Source organism: Barbus barbus, assembly GCF_936440315.1.
Source record: "Barbus barbus genome assembly, chromosome: 22".
NCBI lineage: Eukaryota > Metazoa > Chordata > Actinopteri > Cypriniformes > Cyprinidae > Barbus > Barbus barbus.
In genome coordinates, this window is record NC_136750.1 from 22,203,049 (window position 1) to 22,222,003 (window position 18,955).

Consider the following 18,955-nt stretch of genomic DNA (forward strand, 5'->3'; position numbering starts at 1 on the left):
AACAGTGACCGCCCACTTTTTCATTCCGGAAATATTTTCCCATTCATTTTTTTTATTCACTCAAGATTTAAAAAAAAAAATCCACTGTAAAATGTTCAATGTCATAAACACAGCCATTCAGCTCAGAGATTGATCACAACATTACAAATATTATTTAGAAGCAAATCCGGAGAACCCGAATTTAACTTGAATTACGCATCCCATGAAGCATTTCGAAAGTCGTAATATAACGTTTTTAAAGAATTTAGGTGCAGAGATTTCGAAATTCCCCCAATCAGGGAAGATCAGCTAAGAACAAACCATCTTAGTCTGGTTTAATGTTTTTTTTTCTCTCTCTCTCCAGCAGAATTATAGTAAGGATAAAGATGTTTACATTTGGATAACAGAAAATAGAGAAATAGCCAGTGGCTTTTGAATAGAACACAAACATACTTGCATGTTTTTGCAGCCTCGTAAACTATATGCCTCCAGGAGAGGACTTCATACCTTTTCTTTGGAATGTTTTTACAGATGTTTTCTGATTATAGGTTATCCTATGCTGCCGAATCACTCTTTCAAACATGTTTACATTTAACAACCCATCGGATAGTTACCTCAGGGAGTTGAGCTATCATTCCACTTTGTAACAACACCATTTACAGATCATTCCAACTTTTAACACAGAGATGAGTTTATTTAGATTAAAAGTTGTCAGGGTGTTTCTGATTTTCCGAAGACAAGCAAAACACATTTAGTCATTTCTGTTAAATCACATAGGGGACATTTTAACACCGTAATCTTTTACATATTAAACAGTGTTCAATTAGCCTCACTGATAAACAAGAGCTGAGGTGCCTGTGTTTAGCAATGCAATTCTTTAATCCGGTCTAAAACAAACTGGGACTAAATAAACTACTTGGGCAGAAGCTGACAATTTTAATATTAAAACATATTTACAACCTAACATGCAATCTTCCCTCTGGGGAAAGAGAAGTCTGCTTGTTTAACCATTTACAATCTTAATAAAACAGTTTGGCAACATATTCCATTCAGTGAATTCCACATAAAGATTGCATAGGCCCCAGTTGAACAAAGTAGTATGCAAATGCAAAATTAAATTAAAATCCTCCTTTGAGTTATTGATGTGAGAATTGTTAATATAATGACAATACACATATATTGGATTTCTGTGGCCTTTAGAAAACACTGGTTTGACAAGATTAGGGTTAACATTGGGCATTTTGCCTTCTCTTTTTCTGAAATATTCAGAATATCACTTCAGGCAATATAGACCTCATAAACATTCCATAGTCTTTCATGGACCAATGACACCAGGAGCATATTTATTATTTGTTCACATTTTACCAAATGCCATCTTGTTGTAAAGACAGTGGCTCAAAAGTAGTTCTTCAGCCTTACAGGAGATGGAAAATTAAACCTTTATGTGCAAAGAGAAAGGGTGATCAGATTGCACCATTTAATGTGGCAAATTCACATTTAAGACCAAACTTTGAAAATACCTTAAACTTCACAGCATGTTAAACCTATATTACAGGTAGATATCTGTGATGAAGGCATCTAATATAATCAAAAGCAGCCCAAATCTTCTTTTAGACTATTTACATATTCTATAATTCATGATTTGACATGTTTTTTTTTCTTATTTGGTTCTTTATCGAGAATTTTTATATACCCAACGCCTAACAGATATGCCTAGTTATCTATTAGATACAACTAGACAGCATTTCAAAAGTCCAGCCTAGTTATCCGTTCTAAAAAACAATCAAACCTTGGCACATTCCTCTGTGTTCCTCCACCTAAAGCCATCTGTAGAATAATATTTCCAAAATGTCCATCATTGCAAGCATCTCCCTTAATCTGTGCTTAATACTTAACAACACGATCTTCAAATAACTTCACCTTGTTCATTTTGACCCAGAAACTTGCAGGCATTTCACAACAAGCCTTTGGTTTCTACACTTAAAAAAAGAGGTTCAAACAGTAAACATTGAAATTATACATGCAAAACTGTCTTTTCCAGTCCAAGGATAGTTTCCCTTGCATGGCAGTTCTATCTGTGAAAACGGGGCAGTCCACAGTCATGTGAGGCTGTCTGGCGGAGGGGAGCGTTGTCATTCGTGTTCACCGGCTCCTGAGCGTTGCCGTTTGTGGGGCCGCAGCGAGGAGTGAGTTTGCGGAGGTACTCTGCATGGACAGGTTTGTGGCATTGTAGCACCCGGATCGCCTCATCGATCATGAACCATTTCCGCTTCCGACCTGCAAAACATGTTATATTTTTAATAGCATCTTGTAACACTGAAAACCAATACAAAACAATTGCATTAACAATAGTACACTTTAAAAAACAAAGGGTCCTTATTTGCTTATTGGTTCCATGAAGAACTCTTAACATTTCACAATGGATCCTCTGCAGTGAATGGGTGCCGTCAGAATGAGAGTTCAAACAGCTGATAAAAACAACACAAACCACAAGTAATCCATATAACTCAGTCCATCTATCAACACTTTGTGAGATAAAAAAAATCCATCAAGACATTTTAACCTCAAACCGTTGCTTCCTGCTTCTGTCATCTGTCAATAATATTGCTTTCTCCAGTGAAAAAGTCATCTTGTCTGAATAAGAAGAGAAATATGCACAGATCAAGTCAAGTGTATTTTGATGTAACCCTCCTCCTTTTTACTGGAGGTCCTGGTGCATGTATAATGCGTAGATTCTTGATGAATTCCTTTGGGAGTGAAAGCTTCGTCATTCCAGCCATGGGTTGATTAGTCCGAAGTGAATCGACAAAGTTACTGGACTTAAAACTGCCAGAAACTCAGACTCCCCCCGAAAGGGGATTAGCGAGATTTCCAAGGTGATGTGTGTGTCTCCAGGGCACCAAAAGTAAAGAGAAGACCTCACCTTTTGGGTGTGGGAGAAGTTTTATCTGGTTTCCCTGTAACACCCAAAAGGTGAGGTCTTCTCTTTACTTTCGGTACCCTGGAGACACACATATCACCGAAAGTAAAGAGAAGACCTCACCTTTTGGGTGTCGGAGAAGTTTAATCTGGTTTCCCTGTAACACCCATTTTGGTTAGTTTGACCAATAACAAGGCACATGGTTTCAGCGGGAAAGTGTTTCTTTGTCCCACTTGACACCTCATTTGCATGTTTTATGACCGGTCTGGAGAATCGGTGTAATTTTTCCCACAGTCCAGTAAAAATAGTATGATGCATTTCACAATTACATTATCATTGTTTGTTATCACAATATCATTGTTATCACAATATCATTGTTTGAGGAATAAAGAGCAGATCAATTCAAGAGACATCTAAAAGATATTAAACCAGAGATACATTCATACACCTGAATATGAGTGTTTAGAGTTTACTAATATGAATAACGAGTGGTAACTAGGCTAATATAATAAGGAAACATACAAACAACCAGGGCTCTGAACCGGTTCAAGGAACGAAAACGAAATTTTGACTGGAACAGAACCGGAAACAGAAACGAAATCAAATTTTATAGTTCCGAACAGAATCGAAAATTTGAAATGGCCATTAACCGGTTAATAACGTTATTTTATCGTTCCATTTAATATTTGAAATTTGCTGTCAACCAATCAGGAATTCAAGTAGTACAGACTATGCAAATGTGATGCTGACGCATCCAACGAGTGAAATGCTCGCCCGCGCTCAGCTGTGAACTCTTGGTAAATCACATAAGGCACCGGCATTAGAGTTAATCCGAGGATAGTATAAGATGGATTCAACAGATCTTACGCACCTGCAACGCTTCTGTGAACAGAGAAAACACAATAAAACTATAGGCTTACATAAAAAGGAATATATATATGCTTATACACTAAATATATTTCACAGATTAACAAAACGAAAGAAAACAAATATGCTGAGCTAGGCTTATGGTTTATTGTGACGCATTCCAATGTTCTCGGAAAGGAAAAAGAGACGGCAGTAGTTTTCTTTATTTTGCAAAAGCTTGACAGTTTTGAATTATGTATTGCATCTGTATAACCAACCAGCGTTGGTATGGCCATAATCGCGCTGGCGCCTCACGCGCACAAAGACATATTTTTTCGACATTGCAGTCAGTTCATTAAGGAACGAATAAAACGTTTTATACAAGTAGCGGTTTTTTAACAATGCAGCAAACATTTTTAAATATCTTTAAAAAAAAATACTTTAATGTCTTTAAAGCATTAATAGATTTTTTCTTTTGTTTAGTAGCCTACATTTAGAAATTTAAAAATCTAGAAAAGATGATGCTGTATTGGCTGTGACTAAGTGCAGCGGGTTTAGATACCATCTCTTTCAGTTTTTTTTTTTCCCCTTTTTGTGTAAAAAAACCCACTGTACTTTTATTATTATTATTATTATTATAGGCAAAGACAATTTAAAAAAATAACGTAATTAATTAACTGTTATTTTTTCTACTCGAACCGGTTTCGGAACGGTAATAATACAGAGGAATGCAGGAACGGAAACATTAAAATAACGATTCTGCTCGGAGTGAATCGATTTACTTTTTTTTTCGTTTTCAATCCCTGCATTTGTAACCGATTAATTATGGTATAAATAAAGAAAATGTCTCTGTGTGTGTGTGTTATGTGTCTTGTAATCGTGGGGGTAGTCCACTGGTCAGCCAGGCCTGGCACCGAGGGTCATTTAGTTCTCTTTGAAATGTGTTTGAAGTCAGATGGAGAGAACAGATAGTCGATCTGTTTAGCATCTTTTTGACAGTGTGGGGGGGGGGGGGCAACCATTGACAATTTAGCACCCATATAAAGGTAGAATGTGGGGCCAGGTCTGTGAATTACATGCAAATGTTAAAAGGCTAAAAGGGGTCTCTTAAGACATAAAGTCCCAACGACCATCAAGGATCATAAGCAGATGTTACATTCTGACGGCACCCATTGACTTGATGATCGAGTAACGTAATGCTACATTTCTCCAAATCTGTTCTGATGAATAAACTCATGTACATCTTGGATGGCCTGAGGGTGAGTACACTTTCAACAAATTAAAATTGTGTGAACTATTCCTTTAAGAAAGATTGATTCTTGCATGCAGAGGGATAAATCGCTGGCAAAAGTCGCGTGCCAGCACTGACAAGAAGTTTATGAGCTTCTGAATGTTACTTTTTGTACAGAGTGATCTCCGATCTCTGTATGTGGTGAGTGGTGTGTGTGTGCAGCGCATTAATATAGCATGATTAAACTGCACGGTTTTAATGCATTGGCCTTGTCACACACACACATACAGTGGTGTTCAGTATGGTCACACTGTATATCTGTTATTCAAGAAACTTTTTCAAAGTTTAAAAAACAATTCATGATAAAATCTTAAACTATTTGCATGAAAATCAAATATTGTTTTTTATCGTATCATTTAAAAATGTTTATGAACTGTATAAATACAGAATGCATATTGTCGACCCCTGTTCTATTGCATTGCCACAAATCCCCCTTTTGGAACCTTTATTTTGAAGAGTGTAATTACATTTTGTCCATTGCCTGAGGTGACTGAAAATTAATTTTGTTCCAACGAGAGTTTCATTTACTTCTAACATACTGTTATTAACTACACTTGCTGCTTGGGTTTAAAAATGTATAGCTTTATTTTCAATATGGTACAAAAGGTCAACTTCACTGTGAACTTGTCAGACGTTTGGCTGCCCAACTATCTGGCTGACAAACATTCCACTGTATTTATAGTCCTGAAAACCGTCTCTCACAAAGTGCTGAAAACTTAAACATTCACCTTAAGCACTTTTAAACATGTCATATATGCAGGAAGGTTAAAGGTCTTTACTTCTGACAATCAGACTATTGACCTTTTTTGCATTTGCTGCTCAGCTCTGTGTCGAGTAAACCCGTTTCCTCTCTGTGTATTGAGGTTATGATGCCCTATTTGGCAGCTGAAACTATGGTACAGGCAGAGCGAGGCCAGTGATAGGGGAGTGTAATGACGCTAACTGGAAAACAACTGTGCCCCTGCTAACAGCACGCCTCCCTGTGAACAAACTTCGGTCTATTTATACGGCTGCTAGGAGTGAAGAATTACCTGTTTTTTTCTTTCCTCGCCGTCTACAAATAGTGCAAGTTTTGAATTGCGCTGTCTGTGGACAAATGTTATTATTGTGTATCCTTCCTAACAACAAAAATTCAGTTAGTAATTTTAAGTGGCTAATCCACATGCCAGCTCTTTATCCGTAATAGCTTAGTAAAATAGTTATATAAATTCCCATATTTGCAGCTGCTTACAGATCAGCAGTTGTGTCTTAGCAAAAGAAATGAGCTGGTTATGATAAGCTTGTCTAAAACAATTTAAATTCTGTCCTGTTAGCAGACTAAGCTGTTTGCACACAAAAAAAGTCCCCCATTGATTTACTGCAGACATGGGAAGAGGTCACTTTGGTAAAGTTACAAGTGAGCTTCTCTGGAGGACTCAATTACCATAAAGTAGTCAATGGCTGAGATCCCACAACTTAATTAGTAAAAAATGGCTGTCAAACATGTCACACTGCTGTCATACCTTCATAAAAAAATAAATAAAAATCTTCTGAGTATTTAAACTGAATATACAGCGTGAAACACAGCACAATCAGTGAAGTCTGCTTCTGAGTGAATGACTTTGAGTCGTTTCTTTTTAGTGAATCATATAGTGCAACCAGTGCAATCTGATTCACAAGCAAATGACTCTTTCAGTCTGGTTCTTTTTAGTGAATCTGAATCACTTTAAGGAGTTACTAAACCCAACTGACTGACTGAACCGTTTACACACATAACATCAACTCACCAATATTGACCGAGTCCTCCCAGTCTTCCAGTGTCTCTGTAACAGTAAGCACGTACACATAGGTCCGATGCTTGCTGTCCTGGTTCTGCTGTACAGAATGAGAAATTTAAAGTTATCACGAGGCTACATAATGTGTGAAACAGTAAAACATGCATTGAGAAGGTGTGAAGTTCAGATATTTATAAATGTTTATGAATTAAATTCTTGTTTATTGAAGCATCAGTGACGTGCTAAGAGGGGCTGAGTAACGTCTTACTTTATATAAGGCAGTTTGGCAGTCTTACCTCAAACACCCCCAGTAGCCTGCCAAGGGTGCCCCTCACACCAGCCTGTTTAAGCAGAAACAGACACAGAAAGCGCATTAGTGAGACCTTTTCGGTTTTAAATATGGCCTCAAACTATAAATCATACAGAAACATTATGAAGATAAACAAAAACACTCAAATTCTGTTTCTTCTACCAGGCCACACAGACATCAAAATATATACATGATGCTCATTGGGTTAAGGCACTTTAAAAAGGAAATGACTTTGGCTATGACATAAGCTGCAGCATGAGTCTATCAGTGTTAACAGCAGCTTAACAAGAAGATGAACACACCGAATTTCTGGAACCGTACCAGTCGATGCTGACACATCAGGCCAGAACATTAGCCCCGGCTCACTGATCCGGGAGACCTGAGCTGCATGTTTCCATAACACAGGAGATTCCCGGACAACATAATGCTCACAAGGGAACATCATGTCTTCATTCAGACACTGCAAAATGCCCCAATCAGCCCGAGCTTACCCCGCAAATTGGGTTGATACGACTGCTCACAATCAGAACTGACAAACAACAGGGGGCGATTTCAGAGACTATCAGAGATTTTGTCTATTTAAAACACCCGAAGCGTGTTTCTGTCATCTCTATGTATCCTCATCTGACACGGTCACATGACATGTGCATGGCCCTAGACAAACCCTAAAAACGAACAGCAACTTTCATTCTGTCAGCCGGAAAAGAACCAAATTTAAACGTTTCATGATGAGGTCAAATGTCATTTTTATGGTCAGTCTACATTAGTTTAACATGACAAGTAACCATTTTTTTTTTAGGTAATCCTTAAAACAAACATAAAAATTGCAGGGTTCTTTCTCACAAGCTGCCCATTTAAAAAAAACAACAAAAAAAACGCCAAGATCTTTGGGACACCCCACCCCTGGCAAAGCCCTTAGGGGTAGTAGTTTGCGTCCCATGAGTGTTGCCATAGCCAGAAGCATGCCGTAATTCACAGACAGGTTTATGGTCTCCTCCAGGGTCTCCCTAACACTCAAATGTCTTGAGTTACACCTTTTAAACCATTATGTAACAAATAAATCCCTTGAAGTAAAAAAAAAAAAATAGTCTTGTGCATGAAGGATAAAATGGAAAAAATGGGCCAAATATGGCTTAGATGTGTAGTTTTATTATAGTGTTATGCCATTATGCAACTGAAATTTAAACCTGGACCATTCGATTCGAAATGATTGAATAGAATTCAACATTATTAAAAGAAACCTCACAGCCTGGCTGATCTATTTTATTATACAGTCAGATACAGTACAGTTCTACTGTAAGTGTCACTATTGGTCTGGCGTACCATAATTAATTTCACTTAAAATAAAAAACTGACTGCAGTAATTAAGCTGCATTCAAATTGGGCAACCACAAGCGTCCAAACACCGTGACTCTTGAACCCCTGGGACATGTACATTTCAGACGGACGAGGCCAACGGTAACAGGACACGGTTTCTAAATGTCGCTGCAATGCTTCACAGCTGTCAACAAATTACCCTTTGGCAACCTCTACGACGGCCCTTCAATGTCATGACACAGCCCGTCCTTGAAACGAACAACATAACCATTAGCAGAGATAGACATGAAAAGATTCATTTAGTGAAGCCGCTTAAACTGAAGATGACAGAAAACGGGCTCATGCGCATATTGTGAATGGCGATTGAGGAATCTATAGGGTGGTGGTATCACATGACCATAGTTCTCATACCAGCATCTGTAACAGTTGAGTCAAAGTTGTTGGCAAAACTGAATGGAATGCAGTGTGGATGACAGGATTTAATGGCCTTTTTATGGATAATTTAATTGCATAAAACACATTTAAAAGATAAACATAAGTGAGCTTACTCGTTAGTTTTTAATATTAAATAGATAGTTCACCCAAATATTAAAAACCAACTATTTTTGTCCATAAATTTGTCCAAAACCACATTAGACCCCATTGATTTTCATTGCATGGACCAAAAAATATATATTTTTAAAATATCTTCCTTTATATTCCACATAAGAAAGAAAGCCATACAGGTTTGGAACAGCATTAGGAATTTGAAAGAATTTTTGGGTCAAATATCCCTGTAATATTTATTTATTTAGTCATTTAGCAGACGCTTTTATCCAAAGCGACTTACAAATGAGGACATAAGAAGCAATCAAAACCAGCAAAAGAGCGACAACGTGCAAGTGCTATTACAAGTCTTGGTTAGCCTAACGCAGTACAGATAATTACTATTATTATTTTTTCAAATAAAAAGGCAAAGTGCTAGAGTTAGAGGGTCAAGTAAAGATGGAACAGATGAGTTTTTAGCCGTTTCTTGAAGATGGGTAAGGATTCAGCTGCTCTGATTGAGTTGGGCAGGTCATTCCACCAGATAGGAACAGTTAATGAAAAAGTCCGTGAAAGTGTTTTTGTGCGTCTTCGGGATGGCACAATAATGCGTCGTTCACTTGAAGAATGCAAGCTTCTAGAGGGGACACAAGTAATGAATTTAGGTAAAGGGGTGCAGAGCCAGTGGTGGTTCTGTAGGCAAACATTAATGCCTTGAATTTAATGCGAGCAGCTATTGGTAACCAGTGCAAATCGATGAACAGAGGCATGACGTGCGTTTTTTTCGGCTCATTAAAGATTAATCTTGCAGCGGCATTTTGGATTAATTGTAGATGTTTAATAGAATTGGCTGGAAGACCTGCCAAGAGAGCATTGCAATAGTCAAGTCTGGACAGAACAAGAGCCTGAACAAGGAGTTGTGTTGCATGTTCCGAGAGAAAGGGCCTGATCTTCTTAATACTGTATAATGCAAATCTGCAGGACCGGGCAGTTTTAGCAATGTGGTCTGAGAAATTCAGCTTATCCATCAATCACAACTCCAAGGTTTCTGGCTGGTTTTGAAGGAGTTATGGTAGATTTCCTAACTGGAAGATTATATTAATAATATTGATTTAATTATATTAATAATAAATAACTATTATATTAATAATATTGATGTAATATTCCTAACTGGAATATTACATCATATTTTTCTTTTCTAAGTTTTATACATTTCTCCACCTCTGAATTGAAAATTGGCTTACCGAGTTTGCAGCTTGCTATACAGTGTCACATATTACTTTTTTAAAAATAGTACACAGCATATAGTATATACTACCAAGTATGCAATAAGCAATATGCATGGTCCTGGTGACAAGATATGGGACAGCTGCAACCCATAACTCACTTAAACATGAGCAAGGTCGACAGCCCCTCAAAAGACAGAGGAACCACCAACAGACCACCTGATGATGCAACCCCCCTCCCTCCCTCCATGTATTATTGTATTTACTCTAATACATGGCGATAAACCTCTTGTAATTACTATGTTTTAATTAAACGTGACTCCAGAGAAATATCTAAAATCATCATTCTTATATTAATGAATGTTGTTCTCATATTAGATTACACATTATTACTTGCTAATGTTTTAAAATATACGTTACCATTCAAGAGTTGAGACGGTAAGAGTTTTTAATGTTTTCAGTGTCACATCATGATCCTTCAGAAATCATTCTAATATGGTGATTTGGTTTTCAAGAAACATTTCTTATTATTATAGATGTTGTTGCAACAGTGTTGAGGTCTTCGAGGTTCATTCAAACTTTTTTCTGAGGAACAGGTAGAAGCGAAAAAAAAAAAAAAAAAAAAAAAAAACCTCCTCACCTCCTCATAGACCTCTCGAACCGCAGCTCCTCCAGGTTCCTCTTCCGGCTCCATTCCTCCTCCTGGAACGATCCACTGATCTGGATGTCGACTGCTGCTAACAAGCAAAACCTGCCACACACATATTCACGAACAGAGCTTAGTCAGATAGACCAAATCCAAATGCTCATCAACACTTTGTCAGAGCATCTTGATTACATAACGGAGTCTAACCTGATACTGCTCACATTACATCAGTCTGCAAAAATACCATCCATCTGATAAACTTTCCTGGCACTCTAGGAGAAATGTTGAGCTCATTTAATTTAAAGTGATAGTCCAACCAAAACTATTTCTGACATCATTTACTGTACGATTTTATTTCTGTGGAACACAAAAAAAAGGAAATTAATTTGAATCGTTTCTGTTCATACGATGAAAGTCAATGGGATCCAAAACCATTAAAAGAGATAGTTATGTCGGCGCCTATAGCCTCGTGGTTAGTGCGTCGACATATAGTGCAACTGCGCTCACAGCGACCAGAGTTCGATTCCCACCTCGAGGTCCTTTGATGATCTCTCTCTCAGTCTCCACCCAATACTTTCCTGTCATCTCTCCACTGTCCTCTCAAATTAAAAAAGGCACAAAAAAACCCCATAAATAACAAAAAAAGAGATAGTTATTAGGTGCTTTATTATAACTGTGTATATGGTACATCATTGCGTGATTATGTAAATAAACTGGTGTATCAATTATTTGAACCAGTTCACTGAAACGAACTGTCCAAAAGAACCAGTTTGCTGAAAAGAATCAGACCTCTCCGTTTGTCTAAGGCTATAGTTTTTGGGAAATAATGCTGTAAACAATGTTCAGTTTCTTGCACCAAGGTTATTATAGTTTTGAATTTTTAAATTCGTTTTATTTTAATATCGTTTTCGAATTTGCTATAAAATTCAGTTTTCATTTTTGGGTTAGCGATTCCTTTAAGGGGCTAAAAAGTTGCTAGGGTTTTCTAGACGGTTGTTAGTTGGTTGTTCTGACAGATCAACAAGCTTGATCACTTACAAAAATGTTAACAGAGCAAATGCAATATTTTTACTGAATTGCGACTGCATTTCTGCTTCCATAATGAGCTACTGCTATTCCATTGCATTACTCTCACTGAATGCCTCACTCTCCACTACTCTTCTAAAAGGTAATCGTATATTTGTGGAATCACTTCTTATAAATAAACTACCAGCAACAGCTGCCTCAGCCATAGTGACAGATTCTGTCTGCTAAGAGTCAAGCTCTGCTTTGGGGTATGAGTTGTGGGAGCAAAAACAGCTGCGGCCGGACCAGGTGACCATGAGAGATGTGGAGAAATCTCACAGGTTCAGCCTTCACAGTGCTCAGCCTTAATTTGGGAAAACCTAAGAATCAATATGCCTACTAATGCAGGTTCAGTGAGTTGTTAAAGAATACAAACATGAAAATACAGCATCATAATATAGAAAGCAGGATGCAATTAGCATTAAGGTTGCTCACCTTTATTTTTTAGCAATTTAGTGCACTTTCATTCCAGTAAGCAGTCAATATTTGGCTATGTGATATGGCAAGCATAATTCCCCACCCACTGATAACAATAAAAGTTATTTCGATAACTTTTGATAAAGCTGTCCTTGGAACTGATAAATTAATAAAACTAAGCAACAAGGATAACAAACCTTCTGGCAGTACTACTGTTTCAAAGTGTTATCTATACATTATAGCATGTGTGGCTGTAAAATTAAATAAAGTTCAGTGACATCAAATTTTGAATATTACATTGGGTACTTTAGAGCATTCTGGGAAATTTCTTCCACCATATCCATAACATAAGTTAAGGTATTAAAGATAAATTCATAAAATATAACATTTTAAAGAAAATGTATATAAATTAAAATTATTAATAAATTAAATGCCACAGCTGGCACTTTAAATATAAATATAGGTATAAATATTTAATGAAAAAAATTTTTTTATGACAACATTTATGGGTAAAAAATGAAATGAAACGTTTTAATGTTAAATTTTGCATTCCATTCTAAATCAAATTTAAATTACAAGTACCATTTTTGTTACCTTTAAAATAATTTCGAACTATTTTAGTATCACTGAGATATTATAGTTTTCATTATTATATTTAGTTATACTATATTTGTATTACGTTTTAGTAATTTTGTTTGTCATTTAGATTGTGTTTTACAAAAAGGTCTATATACTTTAATGAATTTTTATGTCAGTTTTAGTCGTTTTAGTTTAAGTTTAACTGAAATAAAACACTTAAAACAACTAAAACATTTTTTAGTGTTTTTCATAAAATCTTTTAGTTTTATTAAACTTTAATATTCCTAATTTACATTTAACCTGAATTCAAAAGCATTTTTAATCCTGTTCTAAATGGTACCCAACCCTACTGTTTATAGATCAATCTAGCAGCCAATGACGTTCAAAATCAAGGATAAAGAAAACGTTCTAAATCAAGGACTGTCTGAAAGCCAAAACAAATGGATAACAGTTTCAATGACTTGTACCATAAAAAAACAGCACATTCTTCTGAATAACATTACCTAAACAACTGTCTAATAAATTAATCAATCTTTTTCTCCATTATACAAGGATTAATTAGCTTTATTACTCCAATCTTTCACAGTCCTGGGCATCTGCTGACACACTGACCCAGTTCAGAGCCCCACTGACACTCAAGATGAAGTGCATGTTAAATCCCAGCATGCACGTGTGGCCCCATCGTCATAAACACGACCGAAGAGTGCGCAAATCTTTTCGTCCCAGCAAACAGTGGCTGTATTCCAGTCACGCTAGGCATCAGGGTCAGGGTTGTTTTTGAGGTTCCAGGAGAGTCTGTGAAACTATTTATGGACTAGTTCATAAAAAGTATTACAAGATTCAAAAATATTGTGAAACTTCTTCCTGAGAATTGAACCCATGACCTTCCAGTTGCTAGTGTACCAGAGTTTGTGAGGTTTCAGGAGAGTATTTGAAACTATGTGGACTAGTTTATAAAAAGTATTGCAAGATTCACAAATACTGTAAAACTGTGTCACGTGTGTTCCTGGGAATCAAACCCATGACCTTCCAGTTGCTAGTGTACCAGAGAAGCTACTGCCGTGATAAAATATCTAATGTGCATAACAGCACTTAAACACATAATCTGCCAACCAAGACGTTCAAGCTTTCAAACCTTTCATTTCATTTTAAAATCTGAAAGGTAAAGCTCACAAGCCAAAAGAGGAAACGCTTACAGCTTAAAATCAGTCACGTACCCCACGCAACTGAGTGCTGTTTCATTCTGGTTTGTTTTAAGGGTCATTGTTCAGGTTCAGTCCACTGTATCATGTTCGCATTTAACAGAATAATTGTTGCTATGACTACTCCAGCACTACTGTTGGCATTGTTATGGAAACAGCTTGACAATTCAACAACTGCAATAAAGTCCCTGAGGCGAATGTGGTCCTTTTGGTAGACCTGAAATTACAGCTTATCGCTAACATACATTTTTGTACACTTAAACAATAGCTAGAGTTATAAAATCTACTTTTGTTTAGAAAGACTAAAACAAGCAAAGCCACCACATTCAATACAAGTCATAAGTGGGCGAGAGAATGACAGTGGCTCAAACCAAAAGCACACAAACACATTTTTCAGAAGCACCGTCTCAGCAGTATTCTGATTGTAAACACACATATATAAACAACACTCAAGAGAACCACATTGAAAAGTCAAGCAGTCATGTTTACGTAACAGTTTCACTGATAAGTTAGATATGATAGATTTATCATAGGCTACGTTCGAAATAGTGTACTACTTATTGCTGCAGCACACTATGCAATTTTTTGCATACATGGAGCACAACAGAATGCACAGTGTGGAATACTGTATCCCACAATTCAGTGCGCTCAACTTTTGACTTTTCCAGTGTGTATATATACATAATTTTTAATAAACTTTTTTAAAGTCATCATTTAATCAAACTGCCAAGTATTTTTTGGACACTGAGAATTGTTTCAAGTTTGTATATACATAATTTTTAATAAACTTTTTTAAAGTCATTATTTAATCAAACTGCCAAGTATTTTTTGGACACTGAAAATTGTTTCAAGTTTGTTTAATGAATAAAAAGTTCAAAAGAACAGAATTTATTTACAAATGAAATTTCTGGTAACAACATAAAAGCCTTTACTGCCACTTGATCAGTCATAAGTAGCACGGGTATATTTGCAGCAATAGCCAAAAATACATTGTATGGATCAAAATTATCGATTTTCTTTTATGCCAAAAATCATTAGGATATTATGTAAAGATCATGTTCCATGAAGATATCTTGTAAATTTCCTACCGTAAATGTGTCAAAACTTCAATGGAAAGCTTATTTATTTAGCTTCCAGATGATATATCTGAATTGGTATAAATGGTATAAATCTCAATTTCAAAAAATTGACCCTTATGGTTTTGTGGACCAGGGTCACATATAATACATACACACACATATATATACATATATATGTACACACATTCTTATTCTGCAGATACTGATTCGCAAATCAATTAAAACACATTAGCAAATGCATAACACTGCCCTCACAGCCACCCAAAACACCAACCAGACCATTATAGCGGTGAGCTTTAAACAAGCAAAGTGCCTTTTTCACTTTCTTAGAAAAATGTGAAGATTCAGCTATTATTATTATGGGTCTTTGTGAGGTCTTGCTGTAGGCCAGGAGCACAAACAGCAGACGAGCTGACGGACTGCTTAGTGCACTTCTCGAGGATGTGCAATGTTGTTGCCTGTACTCGGCTAACTGTCACTATGACAGGAATGTACTGACGTCCACAGTAGACCGAGTTCCTATATTCAACTATTAAAATGATCAGGAGTCAGTAGAAATACACAAAAAAGTACAATTCTCCCCAAACAGGAGGATAAAAAAAACTGCAACCGACTGAATCAATTAGACAGAAAAAGACTGATAAAAAGTGGGAAAAGGAGTCCGTCAGTGGACAGTAGGTGCTGTCATTCTGGTTCTATAAATTGCTGCTGATAGGTCACTTGGAGCCTCAGAACATAGTGTAACTTATCTCCTCTCCTCCCCCCTCTCAGTGCTAATCACATGGAGGAGAGACCTGGGAGACCAGGTCCTGTTGCAATGCGGAATATTCAGGGTCCGAAGCACCCATGCCTCAACATGTCTTATGTAATCAAACTTCAACAGCTCTAGCGGTACTTCTTAATTAAAAATACACTGACTTGGTAGTTTGAACAAGTTCGAGTTCATTTAAGGAAAAGAAGACATCTATGGGGGAGTGTTTGTGTATACAACAGCATTTTCCTGTAATTTCTGAGTGCACTACCCACATCAGGTCAAGCCCTCGTCTCAGAAGTCAAGAACACCTCGACTGTGACTGACACGTTTCATAATAGACAGTATTTTTAGTCTAAGCCGAACCTACTTTCAAGGAGGTCGCAAAATGTCACGGGTGATAAATTTCATAGTAACTGCTCTTTAAGAATTTTCAGTGAGAGACTTTAAATTAGGTTTTGTGTTCCATTCTAAAGTCATGGTTTAGAAATACAGGAGGGCGAGTAAATTATATAAGTGATTAATTTTCGGGAAATCAGTTTCTCTCATTTGTAACTATCCATTTGACATTTTGAACATCCAATGCATGAAGTTGCATAAATTGTCTGTACGTGTCAAACAATCATAAAACCCTTAATTAGTATGCACTAAATAGAGCTTCTATTAAACTACATATAGTTAAACTGAATCTATGATTTTAATAAATACTTACCAAACCCGTGGCAGACCAATCAAACTAGCTCTATGAAAATTAAATCTCATTCTAGCATTGGCTGATGCGGTACATTTAAAAAGATTAGGCAACAACCCTGCTGCATTGTGTCCCCTTATTCTCTCTCTCATATAGACTACAAAAGGGGAAAGGGAAGTGGTGTGTGGCCAAGTATGGTGACCCATACTCGGAATTTGTGCTCTGCATTTAACCCATCCAAGTGTACACACAGTAGTGAACATACACCCGGAGCAGTGGGCAGCCATTTATGCTGCGGTGCCCAGGGAGCAGTTGGGGGTTCGGTGCCTTGCTCAAGGGTCTCACCTCAGTCGTGGTATTGAGGGTGGAGAGAGTGTTGGTTATTCACTCCCCCACCTACAATCCCTACTCGAACCCACAACCTTCAGGTTACAAGTCCAACTCTCTATCCATTAGGCCACAACTGCCCTAAAACAGTATACAAATACCTTAAACCACAAAAACATAAAAACTTAGATAATGGGTAACAGCTGTGAGATATGATCTGGATGAGAAATCATGTCTTGAGAAGAAGGTCAGTTGCTACCTGTTGTGGACAGCTGTCATTACTCAGGAGTAAAGCTCATTGCTGGCTTTTAGTGAGCTGATCTCATTGATTGCATTAATAACACCTGCCATCAGTCCTCCATGCAGAGTCATATATTTCTAGACATGAATCATGAATTAGTGGTCGTGAGAACCACCCATAAGAGTCTTATCATTGTGATTTCACTTGGGTGTAGTACAGTGCGTATTTACTTTAGGGAGTTAAAAAGGGAGTAAAAATATGACGACCCATTTTAACATCCTGTCCTTAAAATGAACTAGTATCTATGTTTATGTTACCATTACTTATTTAGGTATACTTACACACTTTACAAGAAGTTCCCATTAGTTAAGGTTAGTTAATGATAGCTCTTGTCAGCTCAATTCAAGTAAATATTAGCAGATACAACTTTTGATTTTGAAAACTGTATTAGTAAGTCTCGAAATTAAAACTAACCTTGTTTTTAATATTATTAGTTACTACATACTCCGCTTTTAATAGCACTACCAGCATGTATTCATTTTTTCATCTTACTAGTACAATTTTTAATTGTATTATGCATGAACAGCTAACTAGTAAAATAGGAAATGTTACAAGTTAGAGCTGGGATAGATACTAGTCACTAGCATAAGTACAACTAGTAAAACTGGAATGATACTATTGGAATATATTAGTAACTAAAAAAATAAATAGCAGCAACTATTGAATAGTTACTAAACTGGATTAGGTCAGAAAATGGTTTATATCTGAACCACAGATACATATTCAATGGCAATGTCGCAATGGAATAGTTAAGTGACTACTAACTAATTGAGTTGATTATTGTTAGTTCACTAACGTTAACAAGTAAGTTATTAAAGTGTTGCCAAATAAGCATCCAAGGCCTCGAGTCATTATTGGTTGGCTTACATTAATTAAATGAAGTCATTGTATTGTAAAATATATAGTTAGGAATACAATTGAAAAACGGCTTGTAATATCTATTTCTGGCGTCTCTGAAGGAGACAGTAGTAGTAGCCTACATGTAAACCACCAACCACATCTGCACTTTTCTCAGCTTTACCTCGTCCTCCCGGTCGTTCTTGAAACACAGACACGCTGCTCGCTTTTTGAAGCCCTCTCCATCATATGTCCTTGTCTGATTGGGCTTAAATTTCATCATGTGGGGTTTTCTCCGAACAAAACAAGAATACAAGTGTTCTCGGTTGCCTAGTTTTTGGATCCTACGCGCAACGCAGCTGCCCTTCAGGCCAAGAGCTGAAAGTCGTCCCAGATTTTCCAGGCTGATCATACAGTTTGCATTCACAAGAAGCGCCTCACGTTGAAGACTTCATATAATAATTCCTCTCTTGACAGCGGAGTTTGTGAGTTGAGGTGTTCTCGTCTTGTGCATGGTGGCTGGTTGCTGCTGTGTGAACACTCCTCTGCTGCGGCTCTGCGCAGTCGCTTTAAATCAGCTGCAATAGGATCTGCGTTACAAACCCAAGATGCCATCAACAGATAGGCGGTTCCCTTTTTGAAAATATGAATGAGACATCATCCCAGCCGCCAAACAAAAGAGGAAACTGATTCACGAGCGTTAGAAGAGGGTAGAATTAAACAATGCAGCATCGCTATAATTTATATGCAAATGTCAGCAGTTCCTGATTCAAAGGAACACTACAGACAAAAGCCACGCTGCAGTGTTATATTATACATGTTGCACTGGCGCCATCTGCTGGTAGCCGTGAATAAATACAATCATTTGATTGTGCAAAAACACTCATTTCAA

At 37.0% G+C, this 18,955-nt stretch overlaps 1 protein-coding gene across 2 annotated transcripts; it reads right to left on the reverse strand.

Moving 5' to 3' along the window:
• Window positions 1–647: 647 nt before the first annotated feature.
• Window positions 648–18,847, reverse strand: LOC306887966 (diphosphoinositol polyphosphate phosphohydrolase 3-beta-like). 2 transcript variants are annotated; one of them, XM_079446033.1, is made up of 5 exons: window positions 18,248–18,847; window positions 10,809–10,919; window positions 7,087–7,131; window positions 6,803–6,887; window positions 648–2,256 (listed from the first exon to the last, which is right to left on the reverse strand). In XM_079446033.1, the coding sequence occupies exons 1-5, from the start codon at window positions 18,473–18,475 to the stop codon at window positions 2,051–2,053; spliced, it is 675 nt and encodes a 224-aa protein (XP_079302159.1). In that variant the 5' UTR covers window positions 18,476–18,847; the 3' UTR covers window positions 648–2,050. The 2 variants fall into 2 exon arrangements, with proteins under 2 accessions (XP_079302159.1, XP_079302158.1); XM_079446032.1 differs by having other exon boundaries at window positions 650–2,256; window positions 6,803–6,890; window positions 18,248–18,842.
• Window positions 18,848–18,955: the final 108 nt, after the last annotated feature.